This window comes from Nylanderia fulva, unplaced genomic scaffold (genome assembly GCF_048542155.1).
Source record: "Nylanderia fulva isolate GAGA-0341 unplaced genomic scaffold, ASM4854215v1 Scaffold74, whole genome shotgun sequence".
Lineage (NCBI taxonomy): Eukaryota > Metazoa > Arthropoda > Insecta > Hymenoptera > Formicidae > Nylanderia > Nylanderia fulva.
This window is the reverse complement of record NW_028190851.1, coordinates 458048-476473: the sequence shown is the minus strand read 5'-3', so window position 1 is coordinate 476473 and position 18426 is coordinate 458048. Positions and strand designations below refer to the sequence as shown.

At 33.2% G+C, this 18426-nt stretch overlaps 2 protein-coding genes across 2 annotated transcripts; both read left to right on the top strand.

Moving 5' to 3' along the window:
• The first annotated feature begins 2761 nt into the window (after positions 1 to 2761).
• LOC114944985 (mitochondrial coenzyme A diphosphatase NUDT8) lies at positions 2762 to 5060 on the top strand. Its single transcript, XM_029321054.1, has 3 exons — positions 2762 to 2882; positions 3604 to 3840; positions 4212 to 5060. The coding sequence occupies exons 1-3, from the start codon at positions 2847 to 2849 to the stop codon at positions 4698 to 4700; spliced, it is 762 nt and encodes a 253-aa protein (XP_029176887.1). The 5' UTR covers positions 2762 to 2846; the 3' UTR covers positions 4701 to 5060.
• A 1222-nt stretch (positions 5061 to 6282) lies between these two features.
• Positions 6283 to 17460, top strand: Sf3b3 (splicing factor 3B subunit 3). The gene is made up of 12 exons (XM_029321052.2): positions 6283 to 6524; positions 6660 to 7152; positions 7362 to 7534; positions 8294 to 8793; positions 8870 to 9035; positions 9839 to 10007; positions 11171 to 11322; positions 12476 to 12631; positions 12892 to 13183; positions 13941 to 14607; positions 14695 to 14811; positions 15491 to 17460. Exons 2-12 carry the CDS (start codon positions 6756 to 6758, stop codon positions 16356 to 16358), a joined length of 3657 nt encoding a protein of 1218 aa, XP_029176885.1. The 5' UTR covers positions 6283 to 6524; positions 6660 to 6755; the 3' UTR covers positions 16359 to 17460.
• Positions 17461 to 18426: the final 966 nt, after the last annotated feature.

The window sequence follows — 18426 nt, the reverse complement described above, 5'->3', positions numbered from 1 at the left end:
TAAAATATCATTCAAATCCATTATTGTAAAGATTAATGCTATATAGTAATATAAATCAAAGAAAGAAAATTATGCATAGCAGAAATTTTTGAAGAAATATAAATATAGAGTTGAATTTATGCTAAAATTAATGCTAAACAAGAAATAATTTTCTAAAATAGAATCAATACTGCTAATAATAATAGACTACGAGAAAAAGCGTGATTTTTAAATATTTGAATCTAACTGATTGTACATCTTATTAAATAATAACCATAAAATCCAATAGAGAGTATAAATTCAGCTTTATATAAAATATTAGTATAAAAAACTTTATATATTTTATATATTTTTAATTATATATATTTGATAAATTTGCAGTAAAATTATGTATTTAAAATTAATTAAATTTAAATTAATTACATTTTAAAATATTTGTTAACTCACTTATACAAATTTCTTTTTCTTCCATATTGGTTTATACAACTGCAAATATCGAGGCTGTTAAATCTTGAAATTGTGAGAGTAATTTAACTTTTAACGAGTTAGTTGGATGCGTAATGATTTATCTAAATAGAAAGAGTCAATTATATTGTTTAAACATATTCTATTTTGCGATATATCCTTGGAGTTCTTCAAAATAATTTTTAAAGGTGCCTACAAAAATAAATATTATTTAAATATAATAACTGTGATTTTATTTGTGTGAATTATTGTTTATCTTTATACAATTTTTTAAGACTAAAATAAGAAAATTAAAGTTTCAAGTAAATAAAATTGATCTGCAATTGCACAGTTTATAAAAAAAACTTTCTTTTAATCCTTATGATATTGGATACGATTTTAAAAAATAACTTCTTTTACTAAAAAATGGTAATAATTCAATCGATCAAATCTGGCAAATAAGTAAATTTATTGAATTTTCACAACGTTTCGGCCGTGGGTTTCGGCCCTTATCAAGTGCTATGATAAGGGCCGAAACTCACGACCGAAACGTTGTGAAAATTCAATAAATTTACTTATTTGCCAGATTTGGTCGATTGAATTCTTACCATTTTTTAATTATTATCTGGTGACTTCATAGTTTTATATCTATTCTTTTACTAAAATTGTTCCCTATAATATTTTAAAATATATTAAAATATTTGTTTGCAACTTTAACTAAGTATATAAATTTCAAAATCACGTTATTTAATGAAGCAATAATTGAAAAAACGGAATTTATTTATTGAAAAAATACGGTTAATCTTTTCCTTGAAGGTTTTTACGCGTTATTGTAGTCTAATTCTTTCAGAATAGAAACAAAGAAAAAATTTTTTCCTTTATCAATTGATTAATAAAACATATCAGACAGTGTAATGAATAATTGAGCATGCATTTTAAAGGTATAATTCATTATCAATGTTAAAGAGGCACATTCCTAAAACATGCTAGACGCAATAATAGTTTCATAACGAAATTCTAATTATTGAAAAATATAAAAAAACAAATAACCCAGACAACACAGATAACACAGAATATTTCTAAAATATTTATAATAATTACTTTAATATTTTATAAATATTTTTGGAGTCTTAGATTCAATAGATCATAAATATTTATCATAAATATCAGAAAATATTTACGATAAATATTATGGTAAATATTATAAATATATTTATTAAATGATTATTCCTATAAGCGCATGATATTATTTAATATTTAAGCAATATTCTAGGCATATTTTTAGAATATTTAATATTCTAAGTATACGTCTAGAATATTAAATAATGTCATGTGCTTATAGGGATAATACAGATTTTTTAAAATTTATTAATTTATATTTTCTTTAATAAATACTCAGTAAGAAATCATAAGTTAAAAAGACATAATTAACGATTTTTTAACTAAAACAATCGGTTATGATATAGTCTAATCTAAAATTTTGTCAATTACATATTTTTGTGTTTTTCAAACTCTATTAGTTATAAAAAGTTATATTTATAAAAAGTTAAAAATGTAAAAAATGTTTATAGAAGTAACTTATATATTAGACATTTATTTTAAAATAGAAAAAAATGATAATATACACTGAATATATATCCTTAGGCAACAGAGTATATAATTAATTCTCACGACAAAAATCAAATACGAGAAAGATATACGTCACGTAGCGGTAAATGAAAAAAAAGAACTATAACAATTTAGTTAAAAATTATTTACAAAGTAATTACTATAAATATCTTTACATACCATAAATATTATATGAAATATTTATATTAATCTATTGTATGTTTTAATAATATGTTAAATAATAAAGATTTTTATAAAACATTTTCAAAATATTTATGTAATATTTTTTAAAAAATATATATTTATAAATATTTATGAATCTTTATCATAAATATTGTGTGCTGTCTGGGAAAAATATATATATTTTCAGCTAATCTCGAACGAATCAAAACACATGACATGACAATTTTGCAACAAGATGATATAATATATTTTTATCCGTGCTTAATTATTAAAAATATATTCAATTTTAAAATATTAAGTTCAACAAAAATATTAATCATTTCTTATAATTTTTTGATATTTAGTGTATATTTACATTTAAAATATAATTTATCATTATTGATAGGATTCGAATTAGCAAAAAAAAATGGTTCCAAGCGGTCACCCATCCAAAATACTATTCATACCCAGCGTTGCTTAACATCGCAATGATCAGTGGCTGGTAGCGACAACAAAATTTAGAACGTGAGACATCTGTGCGCAAATATTCGAACTCATTCAATGACGTTTTCGTTCGTCAAAGCAGCAATCGTCGTCAAGGGGTTTCGATGATTTCAACGATTTATTTGCGACAATAAATAATTCATTGATTGATGAAGCGATCGATGCGTCCTTTGCTACGTGCATATGTAAGTTAATTTTGACTTGTCATTCGTCCATTATTTTGCGAGAAACGAAGGTATCATATTTTATTTCGCATATCGCGAATTGCATCAGATGCATTTCTAACCTAATCAATTTTATCTAATTTATCATAAGTAGGTCAAAGTTGCAAACTATGATCGCTAAAAAAAGGCGCAAAAAAAATTGAAAGTTATTTGACGAGTTTCTTTTTACGTTCAATTCTCTGTGTGTTAATTTATATATATATATATATATATATTTTTTTTTATTTAAGGTTATATTTGAATTATACACACGTATTTTTCATACAATTAATTATATAATATATTAATTTTTAATTAACTAGTATTATATTTAAAATTATGAATTATAATAAATGATTATTATATTTAAAATTATCAATTGTATGAAAATTAAAATATATATATATAATTTTTTTTTTTAATGTTTTATTATTGCAGATTGTATTCAATTGTAATTTTAATTTTAATAATAAGAATTACATTTTAAATAGGATTTATTTATTTCCTTATCTACATATATAAAGACTTGGAAATTTATTAAAGAATTTATCAAATTAAACTTAAAATTAATTTTTTCTATGATGATCAATCAAAATTAATAAAATTAAAATTAAAATCAATTGCAAAACTAAAATTTATATGTATATCCTACATGATCAATTTACATAAATCTTGAATTAATTCTAAATATTCTTATGTTAAGTCCACAGTGTTCAAGCATTCCATCGACATGATCAACTCTGCTCTAAAGGCCGAGGTGATATTATCAGAAAGTAATCGTAAGGCTTGCATCGAAAGATTCAAATCTATGCTGTTTCCCAAGTTGAAGGACAAGGATATTCCAGAAGCTGCTGTTTTGATCCCATTATGTTCCTACAAAGGAGAACTTGGTCTCTTATACACACTGCGATCCATAAAACTCAGATCTGGCGGAGGACAGGTAATATATATAATATATATATATATATATATATATATATATGTAATTTATTTTTAATATATTTATATAAGTACAAAAAATGTAAAAATATATATATGTTCCTATATTGTACATATAAATTTTTTTTTATTTATATAAATATAATTTTGTATAATTTATATTAATAATTATTACATATATGTATATTTATATATATGTATATATATATATATATATATATATATATATCATTTTATAATATTAATATTAATAATTATTTATAATTAATTTATGTTTTTTATAATTTTTTGATACAAAGAAAACATATTTATATCAAAATATGTAAGATTTGAATATACAAGACTTGGATTTCTCAAAAAAATCTTTTTCAGGCATCCTTTCCTGGTGGAATGCGTGACAAGAGTGATGCCGACCTGCAGGAAACAGCTTTGCGTGAGACCTGGGAGGAGCTAAGAATCCCTAAGGAGAAAATCGACGTGTGGACCACGGGAAACCTCATCGGCAAGACGGACGTCAATGTGATGCCCGTCCTGGCTTACGTCGGCGAGGTGGTGCCGGAGGAATTGGAGATCAATCATGACGAGGTGGACGAGGCGTTCGTGATCAGCTTGCAGAAGTTATGCGACCCCGAGCTGTGTCACTTCACGTACTTCCGTCACGTCAATCTCACCCTGCCGAGTTATTCGGGCGGCAAATATCGCGTCTGGGGATTCACTGGGGCCATCACTCACTTTGTGCTCAAGTGTTTGGTACCGGAGGTCTATAGACACGAGATTCACGAAGTGCAGAGGCTCAGGAAGAAGGGAGAAACGAAAACGAAAAGAACTTTCGAGCAGGATGCGACACGATCGAAAATGTGATGACCGGAGTGTTGAACCTTTTATGTGTTCACAAATTGCGACGTTGTAGATTAATCAAAAATTTTATTAACAAATAATTCAGATGTATTTTTATAACGTTACACAAGAGTTAATAGAATTCTTAACAATTTTTGTTTAAATTTTCGAGCGGTCAGTATAGAACTTTTTGAGACTTGGATTGTTGGTATAACTTTAACATACGGGAATGTTACAAAATTGTTGCAGTATATATATATATATATATGCAATATATATATCGTACCTGTAATTTTAGTAGATGTTAAGAGCATAAAAGGAAATTACTCTTAGACATTTCTAGTTTTTAATGTTTAATTGGAAATAAAACAAATGTATATTTTTTTTCTTTCTTTTCTTTAATGTAGAATTATTTTTCATTATTCTTAGATAGAATTATTTCTCTTAACAGACTGAACATCCTTATGGTTATATAATACTCAAATTATTGTTTTACATTATTATAAAAATATATACAAATTTATTGAAATTTTTGACCTAAATGGCCAGTACAATTTAATTTGAAACACTACGTTTCGACCCTTAAGTACGGGTCCTTTTCAAGTGTAACTTTCAAGATGTTGATTCGACAGCAGTAAAATTACTAATGTAAAATTATTGCTGTCGAATCAACATCTTGAAAGTTACACTTGAAAAGGACCCGTATCTAAGGGTCGAAACGTAGCGTTTCAAATTAAATTGTACTGGCCAGTTAGGTCGAAAATTTCAATAAATTTGTATGGTTTTACTCATCACTGGCGACTTCATTAATTTTATCGTTATTATAAAAATATATATTATGTTTATTATATATAATTATATATGTTATATATAATATTATATAATAATATATATTTATATATATAATATAATATATATTTATATAATATAATATATATTTATATTAATATTATATATAATCTAATGTGCACCATATATTATATATAATTTTTCGTGTTTGTATATAATTGATCATTTATATATTTTTTTTATAAAATTATAAGCAATATATAGTATAGAATCCCAATTCTTGATACAATCAATTTTTGTATGCAAAAATCAGAGTTGAATAAATTAATGACTTTTTTAAACAAAGTTAAGTTAAAGTAGTTGAGTTAAAAATTGCATGAACAAAAGATTAACTTGTTAAAGTTAAGTTAAAATTAAATTAACTGAAATTAAATCAATATTTAATTTTTTAAAACATTTTTATATTTTTAAATTAGAATCTTGTTTGTCAATTCTTTTAAAATTTATAATAACAAGTAATAAAGAAATTTTGATTTTTATATAGAAATATATTTTATTATATAGAAATATATTTAATTACAATTGACGACAAATGAACATAAAAATTAACAATACTTTAATTTAAAAAAATAACACATTTATAACTTATAAAAAAATAATTGTATTCGGAAATTTAAAAAATTTAACTTTGGAAAAAAGTTAATAACATTAAGATCAAAAATAACTAGTTGAAGTTAAAAATTAATACATTTGAAATTAACTAAGCTAATAAGTTAAATGTTATTAACTTAGTTATCTAATTCTGGCAAAAATTGAAAAAGAATGCATTCTCATGTGAATAAGGCTTTAAATTGCCGCAGATATGGCGCCAATGACGTCACAGCCAATAGACGCGTTGGATTTGCCGCGCAACGGATATGACGTTCGCCGCGAGAATAGACGCGCTTCGTTTCCGGAAGACTCAACGGCCTCGTAGCGGCAGGTTTACTCCACTCTCCGACCGCGACGAAAAGATTCATAAGCATCGTCGAGCGTCGTCGCGCTGAAGCTATAATCGAGGTAAGAGAACATTCCTTCGCTTCAATTGGCACCTTTATTTTTTGTATTTTAACTCATCTGGATCGAAATAAAAAAATCAGCCGAGCTGCAATTATTATCCCTTCATAAAAAGTGAAGTTACATATTTTTTTGTAGCATGGACGCTCGGTGAGAATTCCTATCCGTTAATCTCGTCGATCAATCAACGAAGAAGAAGAAAGAGAGGAAGAAAAAGAAGAAATCCTGATCAGGATGTATCTCTATAATTTGACCTTGCAACGCGCCACCGGCATCACTCATGCGGTCCATGGAAACTTCTCTGGCAGCAAGATGCAGGAGATCCTAGTCTCCCGCGGCAAGTCGCTGGAGCTGCTGCGACCGGATCCGAACACCGGGAAGGTTCACACCCTGCTGACCATCGAGGTCTTCGGCGTCATCAGATCCTTGACGACGTTCAGACTGACCGGTGCAACCAAGGATTACATCATCGTGGGCTCTGACTCCGGGCGCATAGTGATCCTGGAGTACATTCCCGCCAAGAACATGTTCGACAAGGTTCACCAGGAGACTTTTGGTAAAAGTGGCTGCAGACGCATCGTTCCTGGCCAGTATCTGGCCATTGATCCCAGGGGCAGAGCAGTTATGATAGGTGATTGCATATACTTGGGTGTTCCTGGTTGTACTTTTAGCAATTCTGAATGGTAACGATGAGTTAACATTGACTACCACATGATTACTTCTGTGTTTCATCTGATTAACATTGATTACACTCTTCTTTTATGATGGCAACCTATTGATTATAGCAATTGCTCTTCAGGTGTGCGAATTGAATTTTACATCTGTCTGATCTTATTATAGGTGCTATCGAGAAACAGAAGCTTGTCTATATCTTGAACAGAGATGCTGAAGCTCGTTTAACGATATCTTCTCCATTGGAGGCTCATAAAAGCAACACTCTGGTGTATCACACAGTTGGTGTCGATGTTGGCTTTCAGAATCCCATATTTGCGTGTCTGGAGATCGATTACGAGGTAAAAGTTCCTTCAAGTTCGAAACAATGACTGTATTTAGTAGTAAAAGCAGCTTCGCAACTGTTGTGATTAGGTTTATGACAAGGTTCATCAGGAACAATCAGGTTCATGAATTTTACAACAGTTGTGAAACTGCTTTCTCTGCTGAACGCAACCAATCCTTGTAACTTTAAACAATGACTGCGTTCTGCAGAAAAAGCAGTTTTGCAACTATTGTAATCAGGTTCACAACAAGATTTATCACAACCAATCAGGTTTACAAATTTTACAACAGTTACACATCTGCTTTTTCTGATGAATGCATCTAATATTCTTGTAACTTGAAACAATGGCTGTGTTTAGCAGAAAAAAGCAGCTTTGTAGCTGTTATAATTAGGTTCACGACAAGGTTTATCAGGACCAATGAAGTTCACGAATTTTACAACAGTTGCAAAGTTGCTTTCTCTGAACGCAATCAATATCCTTGTAACCTGGATAATGACTACATTCAGCAGGAAAAGCAGCTTCGGAACTGTTGTAATCAGATTCACGAATTTTACAACAGTTGCAAAGCTCCTTTTTCTGCTGAACGTAGCCAATATCCTTATAACAAAAGGATCACCATTGTAGCCACATGATTACTACTTCTTTATCCGTGTTTCATCTGATTAACATTGATTACATTTTTTATTATGATGGCGCTTATACGACATATTCGCAGTACCATAAATTGCAAAAGATGTTTAATATATTCTATTGTAATAAAAATGAATTCCACAGGAAGCTGACAGCGATCCCACGGGCGACGCGGCGGTGAAGACCCAGCAGACCCTGACCCTGTACGAGCTTGACCTCGGTCTGAATCACGTAGTGCGAAAATACAGCGAGCCGCTGGAGGAGCACGCCAACTTCCTCGTGTCCGTGCCAGGCGGCAACGATGGCCCGAGCGGCGTTCTCATCTGCTCCGAGAATTATTTGACCTACAAGAACCTCGGGGATCAGCATGACATCCGTTGTCCGATCCCGCGACGTCGCAACGACCTGGACGACCCCGAGAGAGGCATGATATTCGTATGCTCGGCCACCCATAAGACGAAGAGCATGTTCTTCTTCCTGGCACAGACCGAGCAGGGAGACATCTTCAAAATCACCCTCGAGACCGACGAGGAGGATATGGTAACCGAGATCAAGCTCAAGTACTTCGACACCGTGCCCGTCGCAGCGAGTATGTGCGTCCTGAAGACAGGCTTCCTATTTGTCGCCTCGGAATTCGGCAACCAGTTAGTAGTTTAACCAGATGCGTTAAGATAAGGAGATGGCTTTGCGAAACAGCGCGATTACGTTGTCGTTTTTCAGCTACCTGTATCAGATAGCGCATCTCGGGGACGATGACGATGAGCCCGAGTTCAGCTCGGCGATGCCGCTCGAGGAAGGCGACACCTTCTTCTTCGCCCCGCGACCGCTTCGGAATCTTGTCCTGGTTGACGAAATGGACAGTCTCTCGCCCATAATGGCTTGTCAGGTGACGTATTTATTCTGCGAGACACAGATCTTCTAAGCACCTTCAAGTAGGAGGGGGACGTCATCCATGCGTCCCTTTTCTGTGGGAATTCAGATGCGAGAGCGAAATTCTCTTTGTCGCCTTTGGTTTGTTATTGCAAATCGAAGTGAACTCTTAGAGAGACACAACTGAAAAGGATTTTGCAATAAATATGTAGGATTTTGGCTTTTGTAGAAATTGGCTGTTGCTTACATCTTTTCAACAAATTATAAGTTACATGTGAGAAAATCAATTCTGATTCAATTTTATCTAGGATTTTATGGGTTCAACAATCCTGTACTGATCATATAAAATTAAATCTTGTTATGGTCAGCTGATTTTCTCATGTGTTGTAGCTTATGACAAATCATAATCTGTTGAACGAAAGATTTAACAACCTCAAAGCTAAATATTGGATAGTTACAGTCAGTCAAGTATGAAAAACTTGGGCTCTACAAGTTGAAAAAGAAAACAATTACTTCAAAATCCTATATATTTGATGTGGAATATTTTTCGCTTTCTTCATATGGTAATTGCAGGAAGATTGAACTATATGTCTACACACTGATTCTAGGGGAAGATTTAAAGTTAAAACTTATCATCAAATAATTTTGCTGAACCCTCTGCAGCTTTCTATCATCAATGACAGGATCCATTAGTGTGTCTACATATAAATCTGTTCGATCCTTTTGCTGATGAACTGGTACCCATTGATGAAAGAGTGAAAGATGATGTGTTGAAGAGGGTTTAAAAGATCTTTCATCATGTTTCTTGTACTATCACAGGTGGCAGATCTCGCGAACGAGGACACGCCGCAGTTGTACATCGCCTGCGGTCGAGGACCGCGCTCGACCTTGCGCGTACTACGTCACGGTCTGGAGGTCTCCGAGATGGCGGTGAGCGAGCTGCCCGGTAATCCAAATGCCGTGTGGACCGTGAAACGGAGAGTCGATGGTTAGTCGAGAGATGTATTTCTACCCGATCGTTTGCATGTTTTCACTTGAATCGCTTACTCGAGACGATCGGCTGCCGATCGTCGGAATTCCCTAGGGTGTATACTCTCTGGAAAAACCTGGAATTCTCAGGAAATTTTGTTCTACCTTGAAAAATCCTGGAATTATTATGGAATTTGATTTGAACTCGGGGAATTTTTTTAAAAATTGCTCCTTTGTTTTTAAAATATAGTTCAAATAATATAAAATATTAATTATATAAAGTATATTAAAATATATTTTATTTTATATATATATATATTATATAATTTTATTATATAACACTATATTACATTATTATATTGAAAAAATACTTCATTTATGTTAAAAAATTATGTATAACAAGCAAACTTATTTCAAAATTGTATTGTAAATATTATTTAAAATACTTTAATTTTATCTGGAATTTTGAACAAAACTACCTGGAATCTTTTATTTCTAAGATTTGAGTATACACCCTGTCAACACACGTGTCTCGTCTTTATCATTTCTTTCAAAATCAAGCGATGTGACAAAGAAAAATTCGTCCACGCAGTCAGAAGTTAGACTTTTCTATTCATCTTTCGTAAAAAATAATGTGTGGATAAGAAAGTTTGCTCAATGGTAGTAAATTTGAGCAAAGCTTTGGGGTAAGAGAACATTTCCTACTTTCATATGACTTGGAAAAGACAAAAAAAAATAAATCTGTAGTTTGCTTTAAAGAAAAGAAAAAAACAAACATGGCATCGGTTTTGTAAAAACGATATTAATGAACCTGGTGGCTTGATACACTCTTATCAAACACCAGTTCTCTCTTTCAGGATGCCAGCGCGCTATTGGTTGACCCACAGAAGTCTGAATGACCGAAAGGTAAGGATCTCCGCGCGAAATTGGCACAAATAAGAGTAAAAAAAATGGAAAAACTCTTTTTGTGCCCCGTGACACGAGAGTGTGCGCAATTTCGAACGATCGAGGGGGAGGAGAAAGGGCGAAATATATTTAAAAATATATTATATATACATATATAATATCTTCTTAAAATGGACAAATTCAAATATACAATTCAATTTTAATTTTTTTTCTCGACGTTTTCGTTCGCGCATTTCCCGGTGTACCTGAGAATGAGTCTTGTAATTTTGATTGCAGAGGAATATGATGCATACATCATAGTGTCCTTCGTGAATGCCACCCTAGTACTCAGTATCGGCGAGACTGTCGAGGAAGTGACGGACTCGGGTTTTCTCGGTACGACACCGACCTTGAGTTGCTCGGCATTAGGCGAGGACGCATTGGTGCAGGTATTTTTTGCACTTTGGAGTTATCTTATATTCTACACTTTTACGAGTAAAGTCTAAAGAAATTTTTTTTTTTATTAAGGCTCCTGGATCCTCATCGCCACTATGTCAAATTGTGAGGCGAGGAGCTATTATATATATATATATATTTTTTTTTTTATTATTTATTTATATATATTTCTATTCTGTATTTATTAATTTTTTTAGATGATTATATATTAATATATTATTTAATTATATATAATATTTTGTGTGTGTGTATCATATATTTATATATTTATATTATATAAATATATTATTAAATCTATTATTTTTATTTTATTATATGTATATTATATATTACATAATATAATAATAATATAGATTGTGACGTCAGAGGCGAGGAGCCTTAAACACGCGATTATTTTCGATGATGTTATTGCATTAAAAATAATAGCATATTTTTTATAAAGAAAAGACTCTGGACCTTAAGAAGTCTAGATATTCGCTCGTACGAAATCGCGGAATTATTTCTTCAACTTCTTGCACTTGGTATCTCCGGCATGATCCTGGTCCACCACGTGCCGGTCGCAAAAAAGTGCTAAAGCAATTCTGGGCTTACATCGTTGGAATGTTCCGATGCTTGTCCGAACTTTCCTGGTTTTATAGGCCCGACAGTTGCATAAATTTTTTAATATATATATATATATATACATTTTATTATATATATATATATATATATATATATATATATATATATATATTTTTTTTTTTTTTTTTTTTTTTTTTTTTTTTTTTTTATTTATATAATTTATATATCAATTATTTTTTATTTTTTAAAATGATTATTAATATATTATTAAATACGTTTTATATGTTTATAATGTTATTTAATTATATTGCATATTTATATTATATAAATGTATTATATTAAATCTATGATTTATTTTACTATATATTATATAGTATAATAATATAATAATAATAATGTATATTATATAATATACTATGTAGTAGTATATAATAATAGTATTTTATAATAAAAGTAAAATAATACTAAAAATATATTATCAATAATATATATTTGTATAGTAATTAATACGATTTTAAATACGAATTAATATACGATTTTATTAATTACATAACGTTAATTGAACATGATTCGATCCTTTTTCAGGTATATCCTGACGGTATACGTCACATCCGAGCAGATAAACGTGTGAACGAATGGAAGGCGCCTGGCAAGAAGACCATCGTAAAGTGCGCGGTCAATCAACGTCAAGTTGTAATCGCTCTCACCGGAGGAGAACTCGTCTACTTCGAGATGGATCCTGTATGTATCTCCGCGATGTAGTACGATTCCATCGCGATATAATCGCATTATTGTTCTCTCTGAGTGATGTGTCTGTCTTCTTCAGAGATGTAGAAGATGCGAAGAGCAATATCACTCGTTTCATCTTTGTATATATCCCAAGTTTATCGCTTATCGATAATCGAGAGGTTGATGTAGAGTGAACATATGAAAAAAAATGCAAAATTGTTATCGCCTCTACATATGAATCAACGTTGAAACTTACACTGCACATGTTTTAGACCGGCCAATTGAACGAATATACGGAGAGGAAGAAGATGCCGTCGGAAGTGATGTGTATGGCCCTGGGAAACGTCGCCGTGGGCGAGCAACGTTCGTGGTTCCTGGCTGTAGGTCTACAGGACAATACAGTGAGGATAATATCTCTGGATCCCTCGGATTGTCTGGCGCCGAGGAGTATGCAAGCGTTACCAGCAGCTGCAGAAAGTCTGTGTATCGTGGAGATGGGGGCTAAAGAAGCCGACAATTCCGAGGATTCGGCGCCGCAACAATCCAGTTTATATTTAAATATAGGTGAATTACATATATGAAAATTAGTTAGTCGTTGATCAAATTGTCAAATTGAATGTTACATCTCTCCAAGTAGCAAACTGACGTCATTAAATGTCAAAATGACGTCATATATGAAAATTAATTGTCAAATTAAATGTTACATCTCCCCAAGTAGTAAACTAACGTCACTAAATGTCAAAATGACGTCATTTTGACATCTAATTACGTCATATATAAAAATCAATTTTTAAATTAAATTCCAAGTAGCAAAATGACGTCATATATGAAAATTAATTGTCAAATTAAATGTTACATCTCCCCAAGTAGCAAACTAACGTCATTAAATGCTAAACTGACGTCATTTTGATGTCTAATAACATCATATATAAAAATCAAGCGTCAAATTAACCCAAGTAGAACAGAAAATCAAAATAATATAATTTTGACGTCATTGATCAAATTTGGAGTTCAAATTTGATCAATGACGTCAAAATATTATTTTGATTTTCTGTTCTACTTGGGATATCCTAGATCCCAAGGAGAACAAAAAGTCACGATAGTGTCAAAATGATGTCATTTTGACCTTCTGTTCTCCTTGAAATAGCAAACATACGTCATTTTGACGTTTAATGGCGTTATTAAATATTAAAATAACATCATTTTGACATCCAATGACACATATGAAAATCAATTGTCAAATTAAATGTTACATCTTGAGATGTAACTTCTAGATCTAGAAGTTACACAACTGTGTTATTATATTACATTATCTCTTCAGGTTTGCAGAATGGAGTATTGCTTAGAACCGTGCTGGACCCGATTTCTGGCGATCTCGCGGACACGAGAACGCGGTACCTCGGCTCTCGCCCCGTCAAGCTCTTCAGAATACGCATGCAGGGCAATCAGGCTGTACTAGCGATGAGCAGTCGATCGTGGCTCAGTTATTACCATCAGAATCGTTTTCATCTCACGCCTCTGTCATACGAGAGTCTGGAGTTCGCCTCGGGCTTCAGTTCCGAGCAATGCCCGGAAGGTATCGTCGCTATATCGACGAACACGTTGAGGATCTTAGCCCTGGAGAAGCTGGGTGCTGTGTTCAATCAAGTGAGCTTCCCTTTGGAATATACGCCGCGAAAGTTCGCGATTCACGCGGACTCCGCGCACCTGGTGGTCATCGAGACCGAGCACAACGCGTACACGGAAGAGACCAAGCAACAGAGGAGGCTGCAGATGGCGGAGGAAATGCAGGAAGCGGCCGGTGCCGAAGAGGCCGCCGTTGCTCGAGAATTGGCGGAGGCATTCCTGTCAGAGGAACCGAACGAGACAGTGTTCGGCGCCCCGCGAGCCGGACCGGGCCTTTGGGCCTCGATGCTGAGAATTATGGCGCCCACCACCGGCCAGACATTCGAGGTGCATCGCTTTGAGCAAAATCTAGCCGCGTTGTGGTAAGTCGCGGAAAGAGTTGATCTATGAGCGAAAGACTTTTGACCTTGACAGATTTTGCTCCATTTATTTTCTTCGTTCTTTCGTAGCCTCTGTCTCGTCAAGTTCGCCAATCAAGGAGATCAGCTGTTTCTTATCGTCGGAGTCGCTAAGGAGTTTCAATTGAATCCCAGAGTCAGCAACGGCGGTTTCCTTTACACATATAAGTAAGATTTTTTTCTAACTAAATTACCCAGGTAACAAACTGACGTCATTTTGACGTCTAATGACGGCATATGAAAATCAATTGTCAAATTATCCGGGATAGCAAATTGACGTCATTTTCACGTTTTATGACGTCGAACGACGTCAAAAAGACGTATGCTTGGCTACTTGAGTCTCTTCAAGTATCCAGTTGGCTAGTATAGTCATTTTGACGTTTAATGACGTTAGTTTGCTACCTAAGTAGAACAGAAAATCAAAATAATGTCAATTTGACGTCATCTTGACCAAATTTGATCAATGACGTCAAAATGATATTATTTTGATTTTCTGTTCTACTTGGGTAGCAAATTAACGTCATTAAATGTCATGTAGACATCCAATGACATATATGAAAATCGTCAAATTGTTAAATGTTTCATTTTCCCAAATAGCAAACTGATGTCATAAATGTCAAAATTACATAACATTAACGTCTAATAACGTCATTAAATGTCAAAATGACGTATGTTTGCTACCTGAGCTGATTCATGCCGTACAATCGAATGTGATGAAAGCGACAATACATCTGTATTTCTGATGACAAAGTCCTGCAGTGCTGATACCCAAAGATATATCATTCGACTAGTATCGACTATTATTTCACGGAACGAGAATTAATGAAAAACCAATCCGTTGTTTCAGAGTAAATGCGGAGTGTACCAGTATCGAGCTGCTTCACAAATCTCTCTTGGACGAGGTACCGCTGGCCATTTGTCCGTATCAGGGTCGCGTACTGGTCGGCGTGGGTAGGATGCTACGGCTTTACGACATGGGTAAGAAGAAGTTACTGCGCAAGTGTGAGAACAAGCACATACCCAACGCCGTGGTCTCGATCAACGCAATTGGTCAACGGATCTACGTCAGCGACGTGCAGGAGTCCGTGTACGCGGTGAGATACAAACGCCAGGAGAATCAATTAATCGTCTTCGCGGACGACACCCATCCACGATGGATCACGACCACCTGCGTGCTGGACTATGACACCGTTGCCACGGCCGACAAGTTCGGCAATATAGCCGTCATACGGTTGGCTACCGGTATCAACGACGACGTGGACGAGGACCCCACGGGGAACAAGGCCCTGTGGGACCGGGGCTTGCTGAACGGAGCCAGCCAGAAGGCGGACACGGTCGCCTGCTTCCACGTAGGCGAGACGGTGATGTCGCTGCAGAAGGCGACCCTGATACCGGGCGGCTCCGAGAGTCTGGTCTACACCACCCTCAGCGGAACCGTGGGCGTCCTGGTGCCGTTTACCAGCCACGAGGACCACGACTTCTTTCAACACCTGGAGATGCACATGCGATCCGAGCATCCGCCCTTATGCGGCAGGGATCATCTGTCCTTCCGCTCGTACTATTACCCGGTGAAGAACGTCATCGACGGCGATCTCTGTGAACAATTCAATTCCATCGAACCTGCCAAGCAGAAGAGCATCTCCGGCGACCTCGAAAGAACGCCGTCCGAGGTGTCGAAGAAACTGGAGGACATACGCACGCGTTACGCGTTCTAAGATGCTGCTCCGCGAGTACATCGTATCTTTCGATATGTTGTTTTTCCATTTTTTTTTCTCAGCACTCATGTGTCTCGTTAATCGGCAGATCTTGGAAAATTTGTTGTACATTTATTATAATTTCTATTTTTTACACACCTTCCTAAGTAGCAAACTGACATCATTAAACGTCAATTTGATGTCATTAAATGTCAAAATGATTCCAAGTAGCAAACTGACATCATTAAATGTCATAATGATGTCATTTTTACGTCTGTGGCGTCATTTTGCTACTTGGGATGTCAATTTGACGTTATTAAACGTCAAAATGACATCATAAAATGTCAAAATTACGTTATAAAATGTCAATGACACCATAAAATGTCAAAATTATGTCCTTTTAACGTCTAATGTAATTAAATGTCAAAATGACGTATACTTGCTACCTGGGATTCAATTAGCGTTTCCATATTTTTCGACGTGATCGTAATTGACTGAAAGCTAAATTCTATTATATACATGACATCATCTGTATAAAAATTCGATATATTTTCTACATGCGTAATAACTTTATTATATAAAATATATTATCTTGATATTTTTTTTACTACATAACGTTAACATTCAGAAAATTATATATTCAGTTTCCTTTAAGGCAAAAAACAATTATCGCATGAAGAAATGAGTATAAAGATATTTTAACAGCCTAGGGAGACTATTAAGAGTAATCCCGCTAAATGTGTATAAGTTTTGTAGTTCTGTAACAAATAGCGAGAATCGCTATGAAAATCACGATACCACAACTGATAGATTCGATTGTTACGTGAATAAGAAGTATTTAATTTAATTTGTATCGGTGTAGATACGGTATTCACACACATAACACGCGCGATGTAATTTCACTATTACTAGTATTACAAACAAAACCGCATATATAAACTAAAATGCATCGCTTTCAAATATGGTATTCATATGACGGCGATTAATTTCAGCCCGCTGCTATTTTACAAATTTGCGTATTAAATCATTTATCGAGTTTAACGTCAAATTCATCACTCGCCTCCGATAATGATTTGTGTACATCCAACACGAATATCTTTGAATATATTTATTAAAGGAGAAATATCTCTCTTTCAGACCGAATCCTTCCTATAATTTAATTCCATGGAAACTAGAGTAAAAAAATGTAAAATTATCTTGGAATCTCCTAGAATTTTTTTTTATTAAATTCCAAGATGTTGCACATTTAACTAAAAATATTGTTTACGTTTGTGTAAATATTAAATTAAAATGATTATAAAATATAGGAGATTTTGTGTACATTAATGACGATTTTTGTTAAATATTGTATGTAGAACGGAAAATAATAATTGTTTTCCTTTTCAGGGAAGCACAGTTTTCCGTTATTAAAGCGATAAAATCTATATAGTCCGACGTCAGGAAATCTCTATTTAAAGGATATTCCAGAATATATACTGAATTAGAACGACGGCTCTATCCTCGTATGGCATAACTAGGTGAGCATGCAACCCCGTGAATGCATTCAATTGCATCCCCCACCTCATCGCGATACCTACATGTAAGTGCACAATTATGCATACAGACACATCCTCGAAGCAGTCTATAGTTTCGCACCTCGAAACTATAGAATGTATCCTATGCAGAGAGAATGTTCTCTTTTAGAATTTATCCTGAAATATTCATTTTGTAATTGTAGAATAATATATATAATATTAGAAGAATTTAAAAAATTTTTTCTAATATAATAATTTACATAATTAGTTAAATTATATAATTCTCTAATTAATAATACCACGAAAAATATTAATTATATCAATCACAATGAGATATAAAATGTGTTTGGTTAATTTTACTAAAGCATATAGTAAAATTCTAATAATTTTAAAATATATTAAAAACTTATGATTTTTTAAGTAAAATAGATACCAAAAAAGTGATAAACTCGTAAAATATTTTATATAAATTTTACAATGCAGTATATTTTCAATCTAGCTTAATTATTCACGATAATTTTAACATGCAGCATGGTAATTTTCGGCTTATTACCAAACATGATAAAATTTGCAGT